This window comes from Aquarana catesbeiana, linkage group LG02 (assembly GCF_042186555.1).
Source record: "Aquarana catesbeiana isolate 2022-GZ linkage group LG02, ASM4218655v1, whole genome shotgun sequence".
Taxonomy (NCBI): domain Eukaryota; kingdom Metazoa; phylum Chordata; class Amphibia; order Anura; family Ranidae; genus Aquarana; species Aquarana catesbeiana.
Window position 1 is genome coordinate 812376749 of NC_133325.1, and position 27411 is coordinate 812404159.

Sequence of the window (27411 nt, forward strand, 5' to 3'; positions counted from 1 at the left end):
GCTTCAGCTTCTTTTAGGAACTTAGACCATCGCTTTCACCTTCCCTGGCAGAATCAGAGAGAAGAAACATCATCCAGAATCATCTCTGGATGGATTTTGCTGGCTAGCTAATGGGTTTATGGGGGTTAAAGGCTTGACTACTTCAGAAACGATGACCAACCTAACCAGAAGTGTGTGGACTTTGTGGACTCCCTGTCACGGGGCACCAGAAGTAAATGTAGGGTGACAGCATGGTGCTCCAGTAGCACCTTTATGGCTCATTAGGCATGGAGCCAGAACCTTTATCTTGGTAATCTTGGCCTTATCGTTTCTGTTAGTCAAGAACTGTGATTACAACTTTCTCTTTTCTGCACCCCACTCTTGTCTGTGGTGAGTTATTCCCTATTCATGAGCTGCCAGGGAATTAGTCAGAAAAATGGAATTTCCTTGTCAAATACTTATCTTCATTTTCCTTTCCTTATTAACTCCATGGCAGTATGGGATATCTCTCCCAGTTTGATGAGTAGGCTAGTTATAGAACATGTGGCCTGTGCTAGCCTCAAATGTATGAGAGTGGGGTCCTATGGAGTAGGAGTGAGGATGGAGACTTCCCATTCATACACTGCCATTGAGGTGATCAGGGAATTAAAATTACGGGAAAGTATGTGAAAGGGAATTTCCCATTTTATTTTCTTTGTAATTGTCACATTTGCTGCAGTACATTTTGCAAATGAGCCACTTCACAGGAAAGTTTAAAGTGATTGTAAAGCTTCAATTATTTTTTTTTTAAATAACAAACATGTCATACTTACCTCCACTGTACAGTGGCGCCGAACACTGACTTCTGGGGTCCCCTGGCGGCTCCCGCGGCTCCTCCCCGCATCAAATAACCCCCTAGGAGAAGCACTCTCCGGGGGGGGATTACCTTGCGGGTGTGCGGGAGTCCATCATTTGGTGTCCATAGCTGCCGAATGTATGACTCGGCCCCACCCCCCCCGACGCCCACGTCATTGGATTTGATTGACCGCACCGGGAGCCAATGGCTGCGCTGCTCTCAATCTATCTAATCAAGTGCCGAGAACCCCGGGCAGAGGGACAGCGCGTCCTTGCCGCGGGAAATTCCAGGGCTCAGGTATGTAAAATGGGGGGGGGGGGGGGGGGGGGGGGGGGGCGGTCACTGCCAGGTGTTTTTTTTTTAATGCATAGGATGCATTAAGGTGAAAAAACAAGAAGGTTTACAACCCCTTTAAGGTATCTCCCCAAGCATGTTATTTAAAGGGTTCAAATTAAATTTGCGCTATAAACTAAAAAAAGAAGAAAAGAAAAAACAAATGCAAAAACGGTGCAGCCTCTGACCTCCTGTCCCCCCCTCTGCAGCCTCTGACCTCCTGCCCCCCCCCCCCCTGCAGCCTCTGACTTCCTGTCTCCCCCCTGCAGCCTCTGACCTCCTGCCCCCCCCCTGCAGCCTCTGACCTCCTGCCCCCCTCCCCTGCAGCCTCTGACCACCTGTCCCCCCCTGCAGCCTCTGACCACCTGTCCCCCCCCTGCAGCCTCTGACCACCTGTCCCCCCCCTGCAGCCTCTGACCACCTGTCCCCCCCCTGCAGCCTCTGACCTCCTGTCCCCCCCCTGCAGCCTCTGACCTCCTGCCCCCCCCCTGTAGCCTCTGACCACCTGTCCCCCCCTGCAGCCTCTGACCTCCTGTCCCCCCCCCTGCAGCCTCTGACCTCCTGCCCCCCCCTGCAGCCTCTGACCATCTGTCCCCCCCTGGAGCCTCTGACCACCTGTCCCCCCCTGCAGCCTCTGACCTCCTGTCTCCCCCCTGCAGCCTCTGACCATCTGTCCCCCCCTGCAGCCTCTGACCACCTGTCCCCCCCTGCAACCTCTGACCTCCTGCCCCCCCTGCAGCCTCTGACCACCTGTCCCCCCCTGCAGCCTCTGTCTTCCTGTCTCCCCCCCTGCAGCCTCTGACCTCCTGCCCCCCCCTGTAGCCTCTGACCACCTGTCCCCCCCCTGCAACCTCTGACCTCCTGCCCCCCCCCTGCAGCCTCTGACCACCTGCCCCCCCCTGCAGCCTCTGTCTTCCTGTCTCCCCCCTGCAGCCTCTGACCTCCTGCCCCCCCCGCAGCCTCTGACCTCCTGTCCCCCCCCGCAGCCTCTGACCTCCTGTCCCCCCCCCCCGCAGCCTCTGACCTCCTGTCCCCCCCCGCAGCCTCTGACCTCCTGTCCCCCCCCCCCGCAGCCTCTGACCTCCTGTCCCCCCCCCGCAGCCTCTGACCACCTGTCCCCCCCCTGCAGCCTCTGACCACCTGTCCCCCCCCCCTGCAGCCTCTGACCACCTGTCCCCCCCCCTGCAGCCTCTGACCACCTGTCCCCCCCCTGCAGCCTCTGACCTCCTGCCCCCCCCCTGTAGCCTCTGACCTCCTGCCCCCCCCCTGTAGCCTCTGACCACCTGTCCCCCCCTGCAACCTCTGACCTCCTGCCCCCCCCCTGCAGCCTCTGACCACCTGTCTCCCCTGCAGCCTCTGACTTCCTGTCTCCCCCTGCAGCCTCTGACCTCCTGCCCCCCCCCCCACAGCCTCTGACCTCCTGTCCCCCCCCCCCGCAGCCTCTGACCTCCTGTCCCCCCCCGCAGCCTCTGACCTCCTGTCCCCCCCCCCCGCAGCCTCTGACCTCCTGTCCCCCCCCCGCAGCCTCTGACCTCCTGTCCCCCCCCGCAGCCTCTGACCTCCTGTCCCCCCCCGCAGCCTCTGACCACCTGTCCCCCCCCTGCAGCCTCTGACCACCTGTCCCCCCCCCCGCAGCCTCTGACCTCCTGTCCCTCCCCCGCAGCCTCTGACCTCCTGTCCCCCCCCCGCAGCCTCTGACCTCCTGTCCCCCCCGCAGCCTCTGACCTCCTGCCCCCCCCCCGCAGCCTCTGACCTCCTGTCCCCCCCCCGCAGCCTCTGACCTCCTGTCCCCCCCCCCGCAGCCTCTGACCTCCTGTCCCCCCCCTGCAGCCTCTGACCTCCTGCCCCCCCCCCCGCAGCCTCTGACCTCCTGTCCCCCCCCCCGCAGCCTCTGACCTCCTGTCCCCCCCCGCAGCCTCTGACCTCCTGTCCCCCCCCGCAGCCTCTGACCTCCTGTCCCCCCCCCCCGCAGCCTCTGACCTCCTGTCCCCCCCTGCAGCCTCTGACCTCCTGCCCCCCCCCCCCGCAGCCTCTGACCTCCTGTCCCCCCCTGCAGCCTCTGACCTCCTGCCCCCCTCCGCAGCCTCTGACCTCCTGCCCACCCCTGTAGCCTCTGACCACCTGTCCCCCCCCTGCAGCCTCTGACCTCCTGTCCCCCCCCGCAGCCTCTGACCTCCTGTCCCCCCCTGCAGCCTCTGACCTCCTGCCCATCCCTGCAGCCTCTGACCACCTGTCCCCCCCTGCAGCCTCTGACCTCCTGTCCCCCCTGCAGCCTCTGACCTCCTGTCCCCCCCCCCACAGCCTCTGACCACCTGTCCCCCCTGCAGCCTCTGACCTCCTGTCATCCCTTCCTCAGCCTCTGACCTCTTCTCATCCCCTCCTCAGCCTCTGACCTCTTCTCGTCCCCTCCTCAGCCTCTGACCTCTTCTCGTCCCCTCCTCAGCCTCTGACCTCTTCTCGTCCCCTCCTCAGCCTCTGACCTCCTGTCGTCCCCTCCTCAGCCTCTGACCTCTTCTCGTCCCCTCCTCAGCCTCTGACCTCCTGTCGTCCCCTCCTCAGCCTCTGACCTCTCCTGTACCATCCGCAGCCTCTGACCTCTCCTGCACCATCCGCAGCCTCTGACCATCTCTTGTCTTATATCACGTCTGCAGTCTGGAGCGGAGTCAACAGTGGGAGTGCCTCAGGGATGGGGGTCATGAGAGAAGTCAGACATGTATAGACTACGGAGAGGAAACTATGGGATAAAACCAGAGCCACCGAGCTGGAGCCGACTGACTGAGCCCTGTACGGTGCACCCGAGAGGAGGTCAGTGACAGCGCCGCCAGGCCTACCTGAGAGGGGGGGGGGGTCAATACAATATTGTAAGGGGGCACTGATATATAGGTTTCCCCCTTATATCAGTAAGCCCCGTACCTTAGTGTTTTCTTTCTGCAGAAGGTGGTCTCTGGTCACCAGAGTCCTCCCCACATTCCCAGAGTTCCCCTTTACATCACAGTCTGCAGGATTCCACCTTACAGTGCAAGGGGGGACTCTGATGTAAAGGGCAATTCTGCAGACCCTGATGTAAGTGAGAACTCTGATGTAAAGGGGAAAGCAATGGACTCTGATATAAGTGGGGTCTCTGGTCACCAGTGCCCCCCTTTTATATCAGAGTTCCCGCTTAGATCATGATCTGCAATGTTCCCCTTTATGTCAGAGTTCCCTTGCACTGTAAAGGGGAATCCTCCTGATGTATGGGGGGAACTCTGTGCTGGGTTATATTAATCTGACCTTCATGTAAGAGGAGAAATATGGTGTTTGACTTTACACATTGCTAATAGCAGTTTATTGCTTAAATATTGATATTTGCACTGAAACCTGCCATTTACGGCACCTTTTTTTTGCAGTATCAGTAAAAAATGTGCCAGTAAATGCCATGATTTTTGCCAGTAAAAAAATAAAAAATTGCTGCTGTTTGTAAATTCCATGTCTCTCTTATCTATATATAATGCACTCTTCAAATGTGCTTTAAAATGCATGGTTTTCCCTTTTGTGAACAAAAAAATAATGACGTTATGCGGTTGGGCTGGTATAAAAATGCTATGGGGCTGGTATGAAATTATTTCCAGGGCTGGTTTTTATTCCCAGTCCGGCCCTGGCCACAGCACGCTATACAGTTGAAGCCAAGCCCCCAAAAATAAAGAAATAGTCCACTTACTGTCACCCGGCTCCCACTGAACACAGGGGGCCCGGAGATGTTTGCATACAATCATCCCATAAACACATACACTGCATATTTCATATAAGAGAAAATATGCATATAAAATTGTTTACCATTTGCCAATAAAAAAAAAATATGTCCCCGGATTTCATTTTAAAAATCTGGTCACCTTACCCTGGCAGTGCACTTTGTTTGACAACCCCTTGCCTATTAATCTTGAAAATGTAGAGAATTCATTGTCAAGACTCACCTCCCATTGACCTTAATGGGGTTCATATCGAATTTTGTTTGGACATGTTGGCTGGACCTGCCCCTGAATCAATTTCAAGCAGATTGTCATTGCCCAGGGTCAGGAACGGAGACCAGTAGCTATGCCAGTAGAGAGGCGACCCGCCAACCAGCAGGATAGGTATACACGCAGGTCACCCGGGCGGATGATGTGGGCTCACCCAAAGTGCAGGGTCCAAGCAGCACTAACCAGTGTTCGCCAGAGCTCCTGATGGTGGGGGAGGGTTTTGCTGCATGTTAGTATAAGGTCACGGTCCTCAGGATCGCCCCACCAGGAGGTGAGCAACCCAGGGTCCAGTAGGCAGATATAGCAGGTAGGAATCAAGCAGAAGCGTGGTCAGTAAAAAAGCCAAAGGTCAGTAACAAGCAGTTGCAGGTTGAGATCAAAGTGGAAGCATAGTCGAGGAACAAGCCAAAGGCATGGTAACAAATGGTAGTCGAGATAAGGACAGGCAAGATATCGGCTAAAGAGAGCACAATAATCTGGCAAACAGGAAGTCCAGAGTCATGGCTTACATCAAGGAGTTCACGGGAAGAGCTCAGAGTTCAAGGTTCACCAGAAAAAAAGGCAAGATTGTCCAAAAAGATCAGACAGGGAGCTGTCCAGCAAGAAGCGCTGGGGCCAGACACCAAAGAGGTTGCAGGTTCAGATCGAGACCCTGACACAGATTCACCCATTACTAGTAGAGATAGAGTATGGAGAGTGAGTATGGAAAAGGACAGTCATCATACTATGAGCATGGGGAAGGACAGAGAGCAGAGTAAGAGGAAAAATGTGACTATAAGGACAGGGAACTGAGGGAGAGTGTGAGGAAGGACAGGGAACTGAGGGAGAGTGTGAGGAAGGACAGGGAACTGAGGGAGAGTGTGAGGAAGGACAGGGAACTGAGGGAGAGTGTGAGGAAGGACAGGGAACTGAGGGAGTGTGTGGGGAAGGACAGGGAACTGAGGGAGAGTGTGAGGAAGGACAGGGAACTGAGGGAGAGTGTGGGGAAGGACAGGGAACTGAGGGAGAGTGTGAGGAAGGGCAGGGAACTGAGGGAGAGTGTGGGGAAGGACAGGGAACTGAGGGAGAGTGTGAGGAAGGACAGGGAACTGAGGGAGAGTGTGAGGAAGGACAGGGAAATGAGGGAGAGTGTGAGGAAGGACAGGGAACTGAGGGAGAGTGTGAGGAAGGACAGGGAACTGAGGGAGAGTGCGGGGAAGGACAGAGAACTGAGGGAGAGTGCGGGGAAGGACAGGGAACTGAGGGAGAGTGTGAGGAAGGACAGGGAACTGAGGGAGAGTGCGAGGAAGGACAGGGAACTGAGGGAGAGTGTGAGGAAGGGCAGGGAACTGAGGGAGAGTGTGAGGAAGGACAGGGAACTGAGGGAGAGTGTGAGGAAGGGCAGGGAACTGAGGGAGAGTGTGGAGAAGGACAGGGAACTGAGGGAGAGTGTGGGGAAGGACAGGGAACTGAGGGGGAGTGTGAGGAAGGACAGGGAACTGAGGGAGAGTGTGAGGAAGGACAGGGAACTGAGGGAGAGTGTGAGGAAGGACAGGGAACTGAGGGAGAGTGTGAGGAAGGACAGGGAACTGAGGGAGAGTGTGGAGAAGGACAGGGAACTGAGGGAGAGTGTGGGGAAGGACAGGGAACTGAGGGGGAGTGTGAGGAAGGACAGGGAACTGAGGAAGGACAGGGAACTGAGGGAGAGTGTGAGGAAGGACAGGGAACTGAGGGAGAGTGTGAGGAAGGACAGGGAACTGAGGGAGAGTGTGAGGAAGGACAGGGAACTGAGAAAGAGTGTGGGGAAGGACAGGGAACTGAGGGAGAGTGTGAGGAAGGACAGGGAACTGAGTGAGAGTGTGGGAAAGGACAGGGAACTGGGGGAGAGTATGGGGAAGGACAGGGAACTGAGGAAGAGTGTGAGGAAGGACAGGGAACTGAGGGAGAGTGTGGGGAAGGACAGGGAACTGAGGAAGAATGTGAGGAAGGACAGGGAACTGAGGGAGAGTGTGAGGAAGGACAGGGAACTGAGGGAGAGTGTGGGGAAGGACAGGGAACTGAGGAAGAGTGTGAGGAAGGACAGGGAACTGAGGGAGAGTGTGAGGAAGGACAGGGAACTGAGGGAGAGTGTGAGGAAGGACAGGGAACTGAGGGAGAGTGTGAGGAAGGACAGGGAACTGAGGGAGAGTGTGGGGAAGGACAGGGAACTGAGGGAGAGTGTGGGGAAGGACAGGGAACTGAGGGAGAGTGTGAGGAAGGACAGGGAACTGAGGGAGAGTGTGAGGAAGGACAGGGAACTGAGGGAGAGTGTGAGGAAGGACAGGGAACTGAGGGAGAGTGTGAGGAAGGACAGGGAACTGAGGGAGAGTGTGGGGAAGGACAAGGAGCAAAGTGTGAGTGTGGTAAAGGACAAGGAGCAGAGTGTGAGTGTGGTAAAGGACAAGGAGCAGAGTGTGAAGATAAGGAAGGACAAGGAGCAGAGTGTGAGTGTGGAGAAGGACAAGGAGCAGAGTGTGAGTGTGGTAAAGGACAAGGAGCAGAGTGTGAGTGTGAAGAAGGACAAGGAGCAGAGTGTGAGTGTGGGGAAGGACAAGGATCAGAGTGTGAGTGTGGTAAAGGACAAGGAGCAGAGTGTGAGTGTGGTAAAGGACAAGGAGCAGAGTGTGAGTGTGGTAAAGGACAAGGAGCAGAGTGTGAGTGTGGGGAAGGACAAGGAGCAGAGTGTGAGTGTGGAGAAGGACAAGGAGCAGAGTGTGAGTGTGGAGAAGGACGTGGAGCAGAGTGTGAGTGTGGAGAAGGACAAGGAGCAGAGTGTGAGTGTGGTAAAGGACAAGGAGCAGAGTGTGAGTGTGGGTAAGGGCAAGGAGCAGAGTGTGAGTGTGGGGAAGGACAAGGAGCAGAGTGTGAGTGTGGGGAAGGACAAGGAGCAGAGTGTGAGTGTGGTAAAGGACAAGGATCAGAGTGTGAGTGTGGTAAAGGACAAGGAGCAGAGTGTGAACATAAGGAAGGACAGGGAGGAGAGGTCACTCTCTACTCACCTGGGCAGGAGATTTGGGTGGTGTTGCTCTCTTTCATGCTCACTGAGTTTTGTACAGAGCAGCTGACATTCATTGGGACAGTCTTGAGTTCTTCTTTAGAGAAGGTCACATTACTGGAGTTTTCTCTATAAAATACTGTCCCATTCACTGTCCATTTATAAGTGACATTCTGGTCCTTCTCTACCACACAGGAGACAATGACACTTCCATTGTTTTGACAAGAGAAGATCACCTGAGGTGTAGAGGGTGGAGCTGAAAAGACATTGAGGAAACTTACAAAGGAAGAGATGATGAGGAAAGAGAAGAGGAGACGAGAGGAAAGGGGAAGAAAGGAAATAAAGGTAAAAAGAAGAAGCGTGTACAGGTGAGGTGAGGAGAGGAGAAGAAAAGAGAGAAAGGGAAGATGAGAGGAGCAGAGTATGGGGAAGGATGAGGAATTGTAATGTTACTACAAGGAAGATGAGGAATTGTACAGTGAGCATGGGAAAGAACAAGGAGCAGAGTGTGAATGTGGGGCAGGATTAGGGTTGGTGCTCGAGTGTTTGGCAGTGCAGGGTTTGCTTCGTACCCGCTTGTTTGTGGGTCAAAGACCAGCCAAACTATTCAGCCTTTTTGCCCACCCAAACCTCTTGATGTAAGCAGCTTCAGCCATTGATTATTTGGTGGTATTACTATTGCCAGTAAAAAATGGTAGTAGCACCTCGCAGGATGCTAGGGTTGTTGGTTGCCAAGGTGAAGGCGGCCACCAGCATCCTAGCAACCACAATCCCTATACTTGGTGGCTCATAAAAATGCTGATGGGAATCCTGGGAGAGGACCAAATAGGGTCATGATCCTATTTGGACACAGACGTCAGCCAGAGCCCAGTCCATATGTTGACATTCAGCTGTGGAGGAGTTTGTCAGAATATATACCCCCTACTCATTCAGGTAAAGGTAGGCTGGAAATCTGGGGGTCACTTTATTTTATTATTTCCCCTGCAGAATTCCATATCTACTCAGCTAAGAATGTGGAGAAGAATCCCTTATCCTCATGAACATGGATACAAGGTTGAGTGAAGAAATGTCACCAGTACACAGAGGATTCTTCAAAATGGACCAAAGCTTTATTTTCTTTGTCACATGGTAAACATAATGCAACGTTGCGGAGCCACACATTGCCCCTTTGTTAGGCATGTGACCTGCCTGACGAAGGGGCTCTGCGTAGGTCCGAAACATTGCCTTATGTTTACCATGTGACAAAGAAAATAAAGCTTTGGTCCATTTTGAAGAATCCTCTGTGTACTGGTGACATTTCTTCACTCAAACATATGGAGGGTTCCCTTCTAGGGGGACCCCCCTAGCATAGCACCTTCTTCATTTTCAGGAATGTGTGCACGGGGAATATTGTGTTTCTCTCTCCATATGTTAAAGGCATGTGGCCGGGAATGTTGCTGCCTTTCCTGGTCAGCCAGCTTGGATAAGGATCTCGTGGTGCTTATGTTTTTAGCTGAGGTTCTCCCTCAAATTCTTTGGGTCTGGTATAGCATTTGAGGGGGACCCCACTCATTTTTTTTTTCATTTCATTTCCTGATCCTAATCAAAGATAAGGGTTTGGTGTTGTATGGATTTTTAGGGGGAACCCCTTACAATCCATAACAGACCTTCATCTAGGATAAAGGCCTTGTATGGATGTTAAGAGGTATCATGGCAGCTATGTTTACGTAGTGCATGAAGTGGCCAGGTTATGTCAATTAATGGTAATTTAAATGGTATTTTCTGGCTCACTCAATGGCAGCACACAAGTGGGTAGTCTCTTCCCTTGCTTCTACCCCAGAGGACCCTGCTCTCATGAATTTGAGGCTGGCCCAGGCCATGTGATCTATTTTGTGATCCTCTTACTACCTAACAAGATGTGTTATGGAAAAAACTTCCCTTACGTTGCTGCAAAAAAGTTGTAGCAATTCCCCCTGTTGACTAAACACGCCATGGTTCTCTCTTCTACTCCATCTCAGTATCAGTCCCTCTGTCACTCAGACAAGATCTTTGGCCGCAGGGTACAATACTGCCTCCTTGTCCATCCCACCTTCTGTTAATGGTCAGGCTCTTGAGAGGGAAAGACTAACCAGCCTTGGCTGTTTCTCTAAACTGATATCTATAATCCTGGATGATCGAGCACCGGCCTAGTTTACTGCCGATTTTCAATAAGATTCTTCCAGTTCCCACTGTTGCTGATTTGTCCTGCTTCAATCCTCATGTCCATTACATTCTGAACTTCTTACAGGTCACCCTCTTTAAGTAGTAGTGCAAGAAAAGGCTGGTTCATAAAGACGGCCTTTCTAATGGTTATCACCTCAGCCAGGAAGTTTGCTGAGCTCGGCATTAAGCTACAAAGGACCTGTTTTTTGAAGTTCAGCCCAGTCTGGGTAGCACTCATTTCCTTGCTGGGATGTAATTCAAAGTGATTTAAGCATCCTCTAAGAAAAAAAAATTCTCTCCCCACTTGTGGAAAGACTAAGGATGACTCTGCTGGATGTCTGCAGGTTACTTCCAACTTACAAGCTTCAGCTTCTTTTAGGAACTTAGACCATCGCTTTCACCTTCCCTGGCAGAATCAGAGAGAAGAAATATCATCCAGAATCATCTCTGGATGGATTTTGCTGGCTAGCTAATGGGTTTATGGGGCTAAAGGCTTGACTTCTTCAGAAGAGATGACCAACCTAACCAGAAGTGTGTGGACTTTGTGGACTCCCTGTCACTGGGAACCAGAAGTAAATGTAGGGTGACAGCATGGTGCTCCAGTAGCACCTTTATGGCTCATTAGGCATGGAGCCAGAACCTTTATCTTGGTAATCTTGGCCTTATTGTTTCTGTTAGTCAAGAACTGTGATTACAACTTTCTCTTTTCTGCACCCCACTCTTGTCTGCGGTGAGTTATTCCCTATTCATGAGCTGCCAGGGAATTAGACAGAAAAATGGAATTTCCTTGTCAAATACTTATCTTCATTTTCCTTTCCTTATTAACTCCATGGCAGTATGGGATATCTCTCCCAGTTTGGTGAGTAGGCTAGTTATAGAACACGTGGCCTGTGCTAGCCTCAAATGTATGAGAGTGGGGTCCTATGGAGTAGGAGTGAAGATGGAGACTTCCCATTCATACACTGCCATTCAGGTGATCAGGGAATTAAAATTACGGGAAAGTATGTTAAAAAGGAATTTTCCATTTTATTTTCTTTGTAATTGTCACATTTGCTGCAGTACATTTTGCAAATGAGCCACTTCACAGGAAAGTTTAAAGTGATTGTAAAGCTTCACTTATTTTTTTTTTAAATAACAAACATGTCATACTTACCTCCACTGTACAGTGGCGCCGAACACTGACTTCTGGGGTCCCCTGGCGGCTCCCGCGGCTCCTCCCCGCATCAAATAACCCCCTAGGAGAAGCACTCTCCGGGGGGGGTTACCTTGCGGGTGTGCTCCTGAGTCCATCATTTGGTGTCCATAGCCGCCGAATGTATGGCTCGGCCCCACCCCCCCGGCGCCCACGTCATTGGATTTGATTGACCGCACCAGGAGCCAATGGCTGCGCTGCTCTCAATCTATCTAATCAAGTGCCGAGAACCCCGGGCAGAGGGACAGCGCGTCCTAGCCGCGGGAAATTCCAGGGCTCAGGTAAGTAAAACGGGGGGGGGGGGGGGGGCGGTCACTGCCAGGTGTTTTTTTTTAATGCATAGGATGCATTAAGGTGAAAAAACAAGAGGATTTACAGCCCCTTTAAGGTATCTCCCCAAGCATGTTATTTAAAGGCTTCAAATTAAATTTGCACTATAAATTAAAAAAAGAAGGAAAGAAAAAACAAATGCAAAAACGGTGCAACAAAGCAGTCCATGAAGTGATAAGGAATCCAAGATATCCCACGGTGCGGCACAGGACGACATCATCTTGTGACGAAATGCGTAGGGAGAAGCGACCTGCTGACATCACCGCGCTTGTGCAGGTCCCGGAAAGGACGGGCTGTTGTGACGAGCCAGCTGACTTATTTGTGCGTGTTTTACCACTTCCTTGTGTAAGTGCATTTGTGCGTGTTTTTTGTGCGTCCGCCTTTTTTATACTATTAAAACAACAAAAGATTTTATACTATGGAGGCCTTATTTCTTTTGGGGTTCTTAGATGATGGGCTCTTCCTTCAGCGGTGGATGCTCTGCAGCGTGATTCCCCTGGATGAATAAAGGCCCTGGCTGGGTTTATAGCCACAAGCGGGAAAGACCTTCCATTATAGGAGGTCATAAGAAACTGGTGAGCAGCCATCATCATGAGGTGAAGGCTTTTCTGGAATTCACACACCATTCAGGTGAATGTTTCCTTGCACCGAGGGATATATTGGATTACTTATCACTTCATGGACTACATTGTTGCAATGTTTGCATTTGTTTTTTCTTTCCTTCTTTTTTAATTCATAGCGCAACTTTAATTTGGACCATTTGATTTGCACTGTGTGCGTCTCACAGGAAAGTTGCTGCTGTCGGGGTCATTAATTTGATTTGTTTGTTTGTCTTTATTTGAAATAGCGCAGTATTACTTTTTATTTTAATGTTATTTAAAGGAAATGTGTATTTTTGAAATGTTGCACCTTAATCCTAATTAACAGGAACTGTTGAACATTATTATTATTTTTTGCATTGACACACACCCCCTGGCATAGGGTGACCAGACGTCCCCGGTTTCCGGGGACAGTCCCCTGGATTGAGAACGCTGTCCCCGGAGCCCATCTGTCCCCGGATCTGTCCCCAGATCTGTCATATCAGCAGGGGGGTGGTAGAGCGGGCGGGGACTCCCAAATCCTGTCCACCATTAAGCTAATCCCCCACAGTGTAGCTTTTTACAAAACAAACGTCTACGGCCCCCCTGTGCTCAGTGTGGGCAGGGGGACAGTAAGCGGACTATTTCTTTATTTTCGGGTTTAGGCAGATTAATCTGCCACAGCACGCTATGCAGTTGAAGCCCAGCCCCCAAAAATAAAGAAATAGTCCACTTACTGTCACCCGGGTCCCACTGAACACAGGGGGCCCGGAGATGTTTGCATACAATCATCCCATAAACACATACACTGCATATTTCATATAAGAGAAAATATGCATATAAAATTGTTTACCATTTGCCAATAAAAAAAAAAAATATGTCCCCGGATTTCATTTAAAAAATCTGGTCACCATACCCTGGCAGTGCACTTTGTTTGACAACCCCTTGCCTATTAACCTTGAAAATGTAGAGAATTCATTGTCAAGGCTCACCTCCTATTGACCTTAATGGGGTTCATATCAAATTTTGTTTGGACATGTTGGCTGGACCTGCCCCTGAATCAATTTCAAGCAGATTGTGATGGTCCAGGGTCAGGAACGGAGACCAGTAGCTATGCCAGTAGAGAGGCGACCCGCCAACCAGCAGGATAGGTATACACGCAGGTCACCCGGGCGGATGATGTGGGCTCACCCAAAGTGCAGGGTCCAAGCAGCACTAACCAGTGTTCGCCAGAGCTCCTGATGGTGGGGGTGGGTTTTGCTGCATGTTAGTACCAGGTCACGGTCCTCAGGATCGCCCCACCAGGAGGTGAGCAACCCAGGGTCCAGTAGGCAGATATAGCAGGTAGGAATCAAGCAGAAGCGTGGTCAGTAAAAAAGCCAAAGGTCAGTAACAAGCAGTTGCAGGTTAAGATCAAAGTGGAAGCATAGTCGAGGAACAAGCCAAAGGCATGGTAACAAATGGTAGTCGAGATAAGGACAAGCAATATATCGGCTAAAGAGAGCACAATAATCTGGCAAACAGGAAGTCCAGAGTCATGGCTTACATCAAGGAGTTCACGGGAAGAGCTAAGAGTTCAAGGTTCACCAGAAAAAAAGGCAAGATTGTCCAAAAAGATCAGACAGGGAGCTGTCCAGCAAGAAGCGCTGGGGCCAGACACCAAAGAGGTTGCAGGTTCAGATCGGGACCCTGACACAGATTCACCCATTACTAGTAGAGATAGAGTATGGAGAGTGAGTATGGAAAAGGACAGTCATCATACTATGAGCATGGGGAAGGACAGAGAGCAGAGTAAGAGGAAAATGTGACTATAAGGAAGGACAGGGAACTGAGGGAGAGTGTGAGGAAGGACAGGGAACTGAGGGAGAGTGTGAGGAAGGACAGGGAACTGAGGGAGAGTGTGAGGAAGGACAGGGAACTGAGGGAGTGTGTGAGGAAGGGCAGGGAACTGAGGGAGAGTGTGAGGAAGGACAGGGAACTGAGGGAGAGTGTGAGGAAGGACAGGGAACTGAGGGAGAGTGTGAGGAAGGACAGGGAACTGAGGAAGAGTGTGAGGAAGGACAGAGAACTGAGGGAGAGTGTGGGGAAGGACAGGGAACTGAGGGAGAGTGTGAGGAAGGACAGGGAACTGAGGGAGAGTGTGAGGAAGGACAGGGAACTGAGGGAGAGTTTGGGGAAGGACAGGGAACTGAGGGATAGTGTAGGGAAGGACAGGGAACTGAGGGGGAGTGTGAGGAAGGACAGGGAACTGAGGGAGAGTGTGGGGAAGGACAGGGAACTGAGGGGGAGTGTGAGGAAGGACAGGGAACTGAGGGAGAGTGTGAGGAAGGACAGGGAACTGAGGGAGAGTTTGGGGAAGGACAGGGAACTGAGGGATAGTGTAGGGAAGGACAGGGAACTGAGGGGGAGTGTGAGGAAGGACAGGGAACTGAGGGAGAGTGTGAGGAAGGACAGGGAACTGAGGGATAGTGTAGGGAAGGACAGGGAACTGAGGGGGAGTGTGAGGAAGGACAGGGAACTGAGGGAGAGTGTGAGGAAGGACAGGGAACTGAGGAAGAATGTGGGGAAGGACAGGGAACTGAGGGAGAGTGTGAGGAAGGACAGAGAACTGAGGGAGAGTGTGAGGAAGGACAGGGAACTGAGGGAGAGTGTGAGGAAGGACAGGGAACTGAGGGAGAGTGTGAGGAAGGACAGGGAACTGAGGGAGTGTGTGGGGAAGGACAGGGAACTGAGGGAGAGTGTGAAGAAGGACAGGGAACTGAGGAAGAGTGTGAGGAAGGACAGGGAACTGAGGGAGAGTGTGAGGAAGGACAGGGAACTGAGGGAGAGTGTGGGGAAGGACAGGGAACTGAGGGAGAGTGTGGGGAAGGACAGGGAACTGAGGAAGAGTGTGGGGAAGTACAGGGAACCGAGGAAGAGTGTGAGGAAGGACAGGGAACTGAGGGAGAATGTGAGGAAGGACAGGGAACTGAGGAAGAATGTGGGGAAGGACAGGGAACTGAGGGAGAGTGTGGGGAAGGACAGGGAACTGAGGAAGAATGTGGGGAAGGACAGGGAACTGAGGGAGACTGTGGGGAAGGACAGGGAACTGAGGGAGAGTGTGGGGAAGGACAGGGAACTGAGGGAGAGTGTGGGGAAGGACAGGGAACTGAGGAAGAGTGTGAGGAAGGACAGGGAACTGAGGAAGAGTGTGAGGAAGGACAGGGAACTGAGGAAGAGTGTGAGGAAGGACAGGGAAATGAGGAAGAGTGTGAGGAAGGACAGGGAACTGAGGAAGACTGTGGGGAAGGACAGGGAACTGAGGGAGAGTGTGGGGAAGGACAGGGAACTGAGGGAGAGTGTGGGGAAGGACAGGGAACTGAGGAAGAGTGTGAGGAAGGACAGGGAACTGAGGAAGAGTGTGAGGAAGGACAGGGAACTGAGGAAGAGTGTGAGGAAGGACAGGGAAATGAGGAAGAGTGTGAGGAAGGACAGGGAACTGAGGAAGAATGTGGGGAAGGACAGGGAACTGAGGGAGAGTGTGGGGAAGGACAGGGAACTGAGGAAGAGTGTGAGGAAGGACAGGGAACTGAGGAAGAATGTGGGGAAGGACAGGGAACTGAGGGAGAGTGTGGGGAAGGACAGGGAACTGAGGAAGAATGTGGGGAAGGACAGGGAACTGAGGGAGAGTGTGGGGAAGGACAGGGAACTGAGGAAGAGTGTGAGGAAGGACAGGGAACTGAGGAAGAGTGTGAGGAAGGACAGGGAACTGAGGAAGAGTGTGAGGAAGGACAGGGAAATGAGGGAGAGTGTGAGGAAGGACAGGGAACTGAGGAAGAGTGTGAGGAAGGACAGGGAACTGAGGAAGAATGTGGGGAAGGACAGGGAACTGAGGGAGAGTGTGGGGAAGGACAGGGAACTGAGGAAGAATGTGGGGAAGGACAGGGAACTGAGGGAGAGTGTGAGGAAGGACAGGGAACCGAGGGAGAGTGTGGGGAAGGACAGGGAGTAGAGTTCTCTCTCTACTCACCTGGGCAGAAAATGTTGGCGTTGTTGCTCTCTTTTTTGCTCACTGAGTTATTTACAGAACAGCTGACATTCAGAGGGCCAGAGATGAATCCTTCATTAGTAATGGTGATATTACGGGAGTGATTTCCAGGAAGAAATTTCCCATTCACTGTCCATTGATAAGATACATCCTTATTCTCTTCTAACACACAGGAGACACTGGCACTTCCAATATTGTTGCAAGAGACATTCAGACGGGGTGCAGAGAGGGGATCTGAGGAGACATCCAACACGTTTACACATCCTAACAACACATTATATGTCTATCAGCTTGCTGCCTCGTGTTCCCTACCTGATAATAACCAATAGCTGGCCTGTTGGATCTGGGCCAAGGTCACATGTGGTTGAATTGAGCCACTTAATGATTGGCACAGTTTCTCCATTATCACTGATATCAAATGTTCTCTGTAGGCTTGTTGATGGGGAGTCTGTACTTCTGGACCTTGGGAGGTCTGATGGTGATATTTCAGACTTAATCCCATCTCTAATTGTGGAGACTTTGATATCAAGGTAATGAACAAACTCCTGATATCTTGCCTGAGAGATGTTCGGGTTCAGGCTTCAGACTTCCTGGAGAAGTGTTTAGCAGGTCTGTTACTTACAGTAACTAGTTACATAGTAGGCGAGGCTGAAAAAAGACAGTAACCGATCCGTGACTGCTGCTCCTCTCTGCCAATCCCTTCACTGGCTTCCCCTCCCCCACCGTATAAAATTCAAAATACAAACCACAACATACAAAGCCATCCACAACATCGCCCCCAGCTACATCACCAACCTCATCTGCAGATATCGCCCAAATCGTCTCCTCCCAGGACCTCCTTCTCTCTAGCTCCCTTGTTACCTCCTCTCATGCTCATCTTCAGGACTTCTCCAGAGCCTCTACCATCCTCTGAAACTCCCTGCCCCAGTATATCCGATCACCACCTTCAGGCGATCCCTGAAAACTAATTTATTCAGAGAAGCCTATCCCACACCCACCTAAGAACCGCACCTGAGCCACCCCCCATCACATCATCCCCTACAGCCATTACCTTTTATACCACCTCCCCCCTCCAATGTACTGTACTAGCTACATTGTAAAGCGCTGCATAAACTGTTGGTGCCATATAAATCGTGTATAATAATAATTACATAGTTACATAGTTACATAGTAGGTGAGGTTGAAAAAAGACACAAGTCCATCAAGTCCAACCTATGTGTGTAATTATCTGTCAGTGTTACATTGTATATCCCTGTATGTTGTGGTCATTCAGGTGATTATTGTGACAGACTCAGATAGAGGCTTTTGGAGAGGACTGAATGTGAGCCTCTTGTCTACAGATTATGAGCCCTGGCATTTGGGGTACCCTTGAGGTGTTGTTACTTTGGATTCAGCTCCATGTCCCCCCAGGACACACAGACTCTGGGGACCCTGTATTTGCCATAGTAGCAATAATGACTGAGTCATACTGTTGGGACTCATACTGTGAGAAGATGCTAATATCATCAACTCCACTCACCTGTCTGATGTCAGCTATAATGTGTTTAATGTAAATGAGTTTAGTCTGGCTTACTACAGGTTCTAACGGTATTCAACTCATTGTTGTTTGTTCTAATTAACCCTGTGTTCATGTTTATGGTAATGTGTGTTGAATAGTCAATGAGCTAGGAGACGTAGTCACTTAGTCTGGGTAAAAGGATTAGTTAACTAGCTCATGTTAATTAGGTTAGGTTTTAGTCATTCTGCTGTGTATATATTTGTGTGAGATCTCAAATAAAGAGTCAGTCCATGTTAGCAACAAGCAAGTGTCGCCTTGTTTTGTGCCCAGAGAGGTTGGAATATCTGATATATGTATCCAGACCACAAGGAAGCGGTATACTGACGGAAGCACTCAAGCGGAGTGTGGGACGTTCCGTGACAATTATCTAATAGTTTTTTGAAACTATTGATGCCCCCCGCTGAGACCACCACCTGTGGAAGGGAATTCCACATCCTGGCCGCTCTTACAGTAAAGAACCCTCTACGTAGTTTAAGGTTAAATCTCTTTTTTTCTAATTGTAATGAGTGGCCACAGTTCTTGTTAAACTCCCTTCTGCGAAAAAGTTTTCTCCCTATTGTGGGGTCACCAGTCCGGTATTTGTATATTGTGGGGTCACCAGTCCGGTATTTGTATATTGCGGGTTCACCAGTCTGGTATTTATGAATTGTGGGGTCACCAGTCCGGTATTTATATATTGTGGGGTCACCAGTCCGGTATTTGTATATTGTGAGGTCACCAGTCCGGTATTTGTATATTGTGGGGTCACCAGTCCGGTATTTGTATATTGTGGGGTCACCAGTCCGGTATTTGTATATTGTGGAGTCACCAGTCCGGTATTTATATATTGTGGTGTCACCAGTCCGGTATTTATATATTGTGGGGTCACCAGTCCGGTATTTATATATTGTGGGGTCACCAGTCCGGTATTTATATATTGTGGGGTCACCAGTCCGGTATTTATACATTGAAATCATATCCCCTCTCAAGCGTCTCTTCTCCAGAGAGAATAAGTTCAGAGCTCACAACCTTTCCTCATAACTAAGATCCTCCAGACCCTTTATTAGCTTTGTTGCCCTTCTTTGTAGTCGCTCCATTTCCAGTACATCCTTCCTGAGGACTGGTGCCCAGAACTGGACAGAATACTCCAGGTGCGGCCGGACCAGAGTCTTGTAGAGCGGGAGAATTATCGTTTTATCTCTGGAGTTGATCCCCTTTTTAATGCCAATATTCTGTTTGCTTTGTTAGCAGCAGCTTGGCATTGCATGTCATTGCTGAGCCTATCATCCACTAGGACCCCCAGGTCCTTTTCCATCCTAGATTCCCGCAGAGGTTCTCCCCTCAGTCTGTAGATTGCATTCATATTTTTGCAACCCAAATGCATTATTTTACAATTTTCTACATTGAACCTCATTTGCCATGTAGTCGCCCACCCCATTAATTTGTTCAGATCTTTTTGCAAGGTTTCCACATCCTGCGGAGAAGTTATTGCCCTGCTTAGCTTAGTATCGTCTGCAAATACAGAGATTGAACTGTTTACTTGCTTTTGAAATTTGCTGTGATGGGTAGTCTGGTTTGTTTTGTGTAGTAATGATCTGATAATCCTTAAGATGCTGATTCAGGAATTTTTGTCCGAATATTCCATAAATAGTAATTTGTTATCCACCAACGATTTGTTGTCTCACTTAGCAACATCATATATTGATGTTCTTCAAACCAAAACCCCAAACCATGTGATCAGAGCAACTCACCAGACTGAATTGTCCCCAAAATCAATAGAGGATCAATAGCTCTTTATGCAGTAAAATCTCCATCATCCAACTCTAGGGATAAGCTTAATGTTCATTCCGAACACACTGGGATAGCATGGCATTACGGACTAAATATGGTCAATAACATCACCCAGATGACCCACCCCCTTGTTTATAAAAGCCGTCATCTACTGGACCTGTCATTCAGAGGGAGTCAAGCAAGGGGAACAGATGTGTGTCGGTGGTCAGGGGGTTTATCTTTCAGTGGGTCGGCAGGAATCGGGCATCACGATTGATATGGATCTACATCATTGGACTATGTGATTGACAGTGGATGGACATTGTGGGACTTTAAAGGTCAAACACTGTGTCTACTTTACTATGTACACTGTAACGAAACGTCCCACGCTCCGCTTGAGTGGTTTCGTCATATATACCGCTTCCTTCCAGCCTGAATATAGATGTCAGATCTTCCAACCTCTGGCAACCAATAACTAGGCAGTACTCGTTTTGGCTGCTGAACATGAACTGTTATTAAGTACAAAACATACACTTTTAAACACAGTTATGGACACTCCCCTTAGCCTTGTCATAGAGGGGGAGGGGACAAGGAAGAACCAATGGAAACTCGACACTTGTACATTCAAACAGAAACTACGGTTGAAACACATAAAGGGATTACGAGAAGCAGGCAGCCCCTCCTTACACACCCCCCACTGGGATGTGTCTCCACAGCTTTTGTCTACATGCCATAACCCAACTCATAATAAGAAGAGGGGGAGGATGGGGAGAAGGGATGCAACTTACATCGGGACATAATTACATTACCCCAACGCCATTTTGTCCCCAAGTCTCGTAGCCCCACGCTTTGGGCATACCGCCATCTTGTATACGCCTTTATCAGCTAAAAGGACATTGTTTGTGGAATAAAAGTTTAAGTAGCCGGAAACGGCTCCACGAGCCTGGCCACAGATACCGCATCCACCTGGTTCCGATTAACCGGCGACCGCGGACACAAATGTCTGGAGGTGGCGTCGTCTCCTGGTTGCGGGAGATGGCAAATCGTCCTCCAAATCTCCTGTTTTTTGCTGGGCCATAGTCGGTGGGTAGGAGGCCAGCCCACAGCCCCCTCCAAAACACACAGTGACAGAGGGTTCTGTCACATACCCCTTACCAGTGGTGTTGGCAGGGGGGGCTGAGGGGGGCTGGAGCCCCGAGTGGTCCCCCAAAAAACCTGGGTCTCGGGCATACATAATTGCATTGTTAGCCCCGAGCCCGAGCAAAGAGAAAGAGTCAGACTGTCACATGACTCAGCCAGCTGGTCCAATGCCTGTGATTTTGACAGAACACCTGAACCGCGGGATGTGTGACATCCATCATAGGCACCGCCGGGTCCAGGAGGCGGGAATGACACGGCAGCCACACCGAGCACTGAGATCCCCGCTCGCTCTGTATAAATGGGCGGGCAGCGGAGCGGCTCTCCTATCCTTGCTCTCTGGCTGCCTGGTGCATGCTGCCTGCTGTCTCTGAGTGGTCATGAATGAGATGGGCTACACTACACAGGTAAGGCTGAGCTGCAGGAGTGTCAAGAGATCACCTGTCAGGGGGGTCAGTGTACGTGTCAGGGGCTCAGTGTAGGTGTCAGGGGGCTCAGTTTATATGTCAGGGGGGCAGTGCAGGTGTCAGGGGGGTCAGTGTATGTGTCGGGGGGTCAGTGTATGTGTCAGGGGGGTCAGTGTATGTGTCGGGGGGTCAGTGTATGTGTCAGGGGGGTCAGTGTATGTGTCGGGGGGTCAGTGTATGTGTCGGGGGGTCAGTGTATGTGTCAGGGGGGTCAGTGTATGTGTCGGGGGGTCAGTGTATGTGTCGGGGGGTCAGTGTATGTGTCGGGGGGTCAGTGTATGTGTCGGGGGGTCAGTGTATGTGTCAGGGGGGTCAGTGTATGTGTCAGGGGGGTCAGTGTATGTGTCGGGGGGTCAGTGTATGTGTCGGGGGGTCAGTGTATGTGTCGGGGGGTCAGTGTATGTGTCAGGGGGGTCAGTGTATGTGTCAGGGGGGTCAGTGTAGGTGTCAGGGGAGTCAGTGTAGGTGTAGGGGGGGTCAGTGTAGGTGTCAGGGGAGTCAGTGTAGATGTCAGGGGGGTCAGTGCGGGTGTCAGGGGGGTCAGTGTATGTGTCAGGGGGGACAGTACATGTATCAGGGGGGTCAGTACATGTGTCAGGGGGGTCAGTTTATATGTCAGGGGGGTCAGTACATGTATCAGGGGGGTCAGTTTATGTGTCAGGGGGGTCAGTGTATGTGTCAGGGGGGTCAGTGTAGGTGTCAGGGGAGTCAGTGTATGTGTCGGGGGGTCAGTGTATGTGTCAGGGGGGTCAGTGTAGATGTCAGTGGGGTCAGTGCGGGTGTCAGGGGGGTCAGTGTATGTGTCAGGGGGGACAGTACATGTATCAGGGGGGTCAGTGTATGTGTCAGGGGGGTCAGTGTAGGTGTCAGGGGAGTCAGTGTAGGTGTAGGGGGGGTCAGTGTAGGTGTCAGGGGAGTCAGTGTAGATGTCAGGGGGGTCAGTGCGGGTGTCAGGGGGGTCAGTGTATGTGTCAGGGGGGACAGTACATGTATCAGGGGGGTCAGTACATGTGTCAGGGGGGTCAGTTTATATGTCAGGGGGGTCAGTACATGTATCAGGGGGGTCAGTTTATGTGTCAGGGGGGTCAGTGTATGTGTCAGGGGGGTCAGTGTAGGTGTCAGGGGAGTCAGTGTATGTGTCGGGGGGTCAGTGTATGTGTCAGGGGGGTCAGTGTAGATGTCAGTGGGGTCAGTGCGGGTGTCAGGGGGGTCAGTGTATGTGTCAGGGGGGACAGTACATGTATCAGGGGGGTCAGTACATGTGTCAGGGTGGTCAGTTTATATGTCAGGGGGGTCAGTTTATAGGTCAGGGGGGTCAGTACATGTATCAGGGGGGTCAGTACATGTATCAGGGGGGTCAGTACATGTGTCAGGGGGGGGTCAGTACATGTGTCAGGGGGGTCAGTTTATGTGTCAGGGGGGTCAGTTTATGTGTCAGGGTGGTCAGTTTATATGTCAGGGGGGTCAGTTTATATGTCAGGGGGGTCAGTTTATATGTCAGGGGGGTCAGTACATGTATCAGGGGGGTCAGTACATGTATCAGGGGGGTCAGTACATGTGTCAGGGGGGGTCAGTACATGTGTCAGGGGGGTCAGTTTATGTGTCAGGGGGGTCAGTTTATGTGTCAGGGGGGTCAGTACATGTGTCAGGGGGGTCAGTTTATGTGTCAGAGGGGTCAGTACATGTATCAGGGGGGTCAGTACATGTATCAGGGGGGTCAGTACATGTGTCAGGGGGGTCAGTACATGTGTCAGGGGGGTCAGTTTATGTGTCAGGGGGGTCAGTACATGTGTCAGGGGGGTCAGTTTATGTGTCAGAGGGGTCAGTACATGTATCGGGGGGGTCAGTGTAGGGGTTTGGCAGGTCAGTTTAGTGGTCAGCATGGATGGGCACTGGTGAGCCGAGCAGCAACCAGCAAGTGTCAGATTTGCAGTAGTAGATTATATACATCATACAGATACCCCACTTCACAGGGCACCCCCCCCCCACACACACACACACATGTTATTTAAAGGAATTTTTCATTATAATGTTCCTCTTGATTGATGTTCTCTAAGCATAATTAAAATCACTGCCCCTTGTCGAATGGAAATTTAAAATGTTTTTTTTTTTGCTTTGCTACATGTTTCCCAGGGCAGTGCCCAGACCCACCATGAAATTTGTTGGACAATCCCTTGTCTATTAGCCTAAAAAGCAGCCAAAATTCTTTATCATTTGTTGACTTCAGAGGAGTTGGATTTGGCATCCTTTATGCCCCATACACACGGTCGGACATTGATCGGACATTCCGACAACAAAATCCATGGAATTTTTTCCGACAGATGTTGGCTCAAACTTGTCTTGCATACACACGGTCACACAAATGTCGGAAATTCTGAACATCAAGAACGCAGTGATGTATGACGAGCCGAGAAAACTGAAGTTCAATAGCCAGTGCGGCTCTTCTGCTTGATTCCGAGCATGCATAGAACTTTGTGCTTCAGAATTGTTGTACACACGATCGGAATTTCCGACAACGGATTCAGATCCAGATCTCAAATTTTGTTTGTCGGAAATATCGATGGAAAATGTCTGATGGAGCCTACACACGGTTGGAATTTCCAACAAAAAGCTCCCATTGAACATTTTCCATCGGAAAATCCGACCGTGTGTACGCGGCATTAGTGTTGTTTGCCAAACCCACCTTGAAAGGAACCCAGGTATGTTCAGCTCATCACTAATCCTCTCCATTACTCAGATGATGCTCCACATTCCTCAACTGGTAGGTGCAGACTGACATGGTCCTCCAATATCCAATCATAAAACAAAACCTCCCATAGCATTATATTGTAAACATGGAATATCATTTTAGTAAAGGAGGGGATCGATGGTGGAGATTTTACTGTCTAAAGCACTATTGATCATCTATTGATTTTGAGGATAATTCAGTCCGGTGAGCGGCTCTAATCACATGGTTGGAGGTTGAAGAACATCATTATATCATCTTGTTAAATGAGATCACAGATTGTTGATGGAGAGCCAAGGACTATGTCCGCAATATTTGGACACTTTATTAGATTTACACTATTATTGGACATCATGCTTTGTATTAATTTGCACATTTTTGCAATGAGATTATTAGCATTGGCTGATTTTTATTAGAACTACACTGAAATAGTATTGGGACTTATAGGTTAAGTTTAGAGTGCTGTGCATGTTCACCTAATTGTAATTATAATTATGAACGTGGACCTTCACCAATGGAAAGCACTTCCACTGACTTCTCCCATTCCCACTTAAGCAATTGGAATTTTTTTAACAATAAACACCTTTTTTTAATTTCCATTGGTTTTACTTCTGTCCTCCTCGCCTAGGGAAGGTTGCTGTGTGATATCTATGCATATCTCACACATATGCAGACACACTATGTGTCTATATGACTTGGCAGAGACCTACGACATGTCTACACATGTGCAAAAATCATGCAAACCCCCCCCAAAATCATGCTAACCCACACCCTGAGCCTACTGGGTTCCATAGATGGGCAGAGACCCATGAAGTGTATGTGCATGCATGAGGGGCCTAGCATGATTTTGCACATGTACAGACACACCGAGGGTCTCTGAAAAGTCCTATAGAGCAGTGGTCATCAACCCTGTCCTCAGGGCCCACTAACAGGCCAGGTTTTATGCGACCAGGTTTTATGCAGACTAGAATACGGCAATCACTGAGCAGCAGATGATATCACCTGTGATGTATTTCAGTTATCTTGCAAACCTGGCCTGTTAGTGGGCCCTGAGGACCGGGTTGATGACCACTGGTGTAGACCCATGGTATGTCTACACATGCAGAGGATATCAATCCAAGATGGCAGAGACTTTGGGCTGGAAGAGAACACTGGACTCCATGAACTAGTAAGTATCTATATACAGGAACAATTACCAATGGATAAGAATACAATTTTTATTGGGAAGGGTGGAGTTCCTTATTTAATAAGAGTAACCTGTAAGGGACCTGGATTGGGCAGTAATTCTCACCAAGCTGGCCTAGGTCCCACCCCACTTTTTCTCCAGATGGGCTACTCAACTACCTGTCTTTTTGGAGATGCTCCACCATCTTGTTTCACTCACTCTCACAGCCTGAGGCCCACCTCTGTGCATATTCCTGGCTAGAGGCCTGTTACCCGAAATAAAGAATGTCCAGTCCGAAACCATTTTCAATGCTTTACTGCATCAACTCAAGTTCGAACTTCAACACATCTTCCTCATGGTTCACAGTCACAGTACAGAACACTTGATATAAAACACAGTACTGTTGAGCCATCTTCCTCTGTGTTGCCAATTAGACACCACACAGAAGTTATTCCTCAAACATAGGCCCCAAGGCCTTCCTGAACCAAGCCACAGACCTGCTAAGTGAAGATCAATAATGACAAGGTTCCTCCACCTTCTAACTATGTGTCCATTCCTAATCCTCCTGGTAGTTCAGCCCACAGAGGTCTCTCTCTCTTACTTATGCACTGGCCACAGACCTACATGGTGTTGGTCAGGGGTGACCTGTTCCCATACCCAAACTGCCAATTCCCAACCACAGCTGGTATAAAAAACTGGCACAGACTCCACCTACTACATCACCAGGGGAGTGGCATCAAATAAAGAGTACAACTGTGATGGACTCCGGACACCCTGTTGGGTATCTCCACCAAAAAACTGCTTCCCACGACCTGGATTACGAGACCAATGTATCTGGATATAGTAACCCCAAAAACCAGGCAATACCAGTCTTGGAGTACATCAGAAATAGAACTGTTTATTAGAACAAGAATACAGTCTTATATACACTTGAGTAGGAGGTTCCCCCCTCCTGATCATATTACCCTAACAATACAACTGTAACCAGAAACATAAATTAACATGAGCTAATTAACTAGTCATTTAACCAGCCTAGGTGACTTAGAGGTTTGACCTTTCAGGTCAGCCTTGTCGTCTTCTAGCTCAAAAGACACAATCAACATTATCATAAGTATAAACACAAGACACCTTCTCACAATGGAACAAGCCCTCCAGTAGCAGACTATCCGTCTCCCCCATTGTACAGAGGCCAATGTGATCAGCTCTGCAATTAACATGTATAGCTCAGAATAAAATAAACCAGGAATACTTTTTGTATATTTCCTGGGAGATATTGTGGATAAATATTACTGTTCCATTTGCTTGGTCACCCTGTGCCTCTAATAGACACAGGGTGACTTAGACATAAGAGGGCATGGAGAGATGAAACAAAGGTTAATAAACCAGGGCCCATAGTCAGTTGGCAAGAGGCTGGCGTTCAGTCCCCTCCAAAAGCCTCTGTCCCAGGTGAGTCTATCACAACTACATCTGGCAACAAACCTGTTTCTTGTTTCTCCAACAAAATGGGCTGAGATGTACATGATGGGAATGACAATATGAGGGGAATTTATCAAAACTGGAGCAGGCAGAATCTGGAGCAGTTGTGCATGTTAACCAATCAACTTCTTTCTTTCATTTTCAAAGCTTACCTGAACAAGCTGAAGATAGAAGCTGATTGGTTGCCACACACATCTGCTCCAGATTATGCCTGCTCTAGTTTTGATCATTTCCTTTCAATGGATCAATTCTACAGCTCTCTCATGATATACTAATATTGGTGATGATGGTGGTGGTGTTGGTGATGGTGGTGATGGTGGTGATGATAATGGTGGTGGTGGTGGTGATGATGGTGGTGGTGATGATGGTGGTGGTGGTGGTGATGATGGTGGTGGTGGTGGTGGTGGTGGTGATGGTGGTTATGATAATGGTGGTGGTGGTGGTGGTGATGATGGTGGTGGTGGTGGTGATGGTGGTGGTGGTGATGGTGGTGGTGGTGATGATGGTGGTGGTGGAAAGTGGGCATTGGTTGAATCAGCATGTCAGCAGTTGGCCTGTAGCTGATCCAGAGTAAGCCAAGAAAAAACTTTGGAGATCATGCTCAAGTTTGCTGCAACTATTCAAAGTTCCTTTTTTGATCACCAAAGACAATCCCATATTTTCCCTGATCA

General features: G+C 49.9%; 1 protein-coding gene across 4 annotated transcripts in view; it reads right to left on the bottom strand.

Moving 5' to 3' along the window:
- The window catches only part of LOC141129518 (uncharacterized), a 148430-nt gene that overhangs the window by 6780 nt on the left and 114239 nt on the right, over positions 1–27411 (bottom strand). For 2 of the 4 annotated variants that reach the window (XM_073617601.1, XM_073617600.1), the window contains 2 exons: positions 16446–16697; positions 8160–8411 (listed from right to left, as the gene is read on the bottom strand). In XM_073617601.1, coding sequence (XP_073473702.1) covers positions 8160–8411; positions 16446–16697 — 504 coding nt within the window. The remainder of the gene's footprint in view (positions 1–8159; positions 8412–16445; positions 16698–27411) is intronic. The other 2 variants (XM_073617603.1, XM_073617602.1) reach the window with 2 other exon arrangements.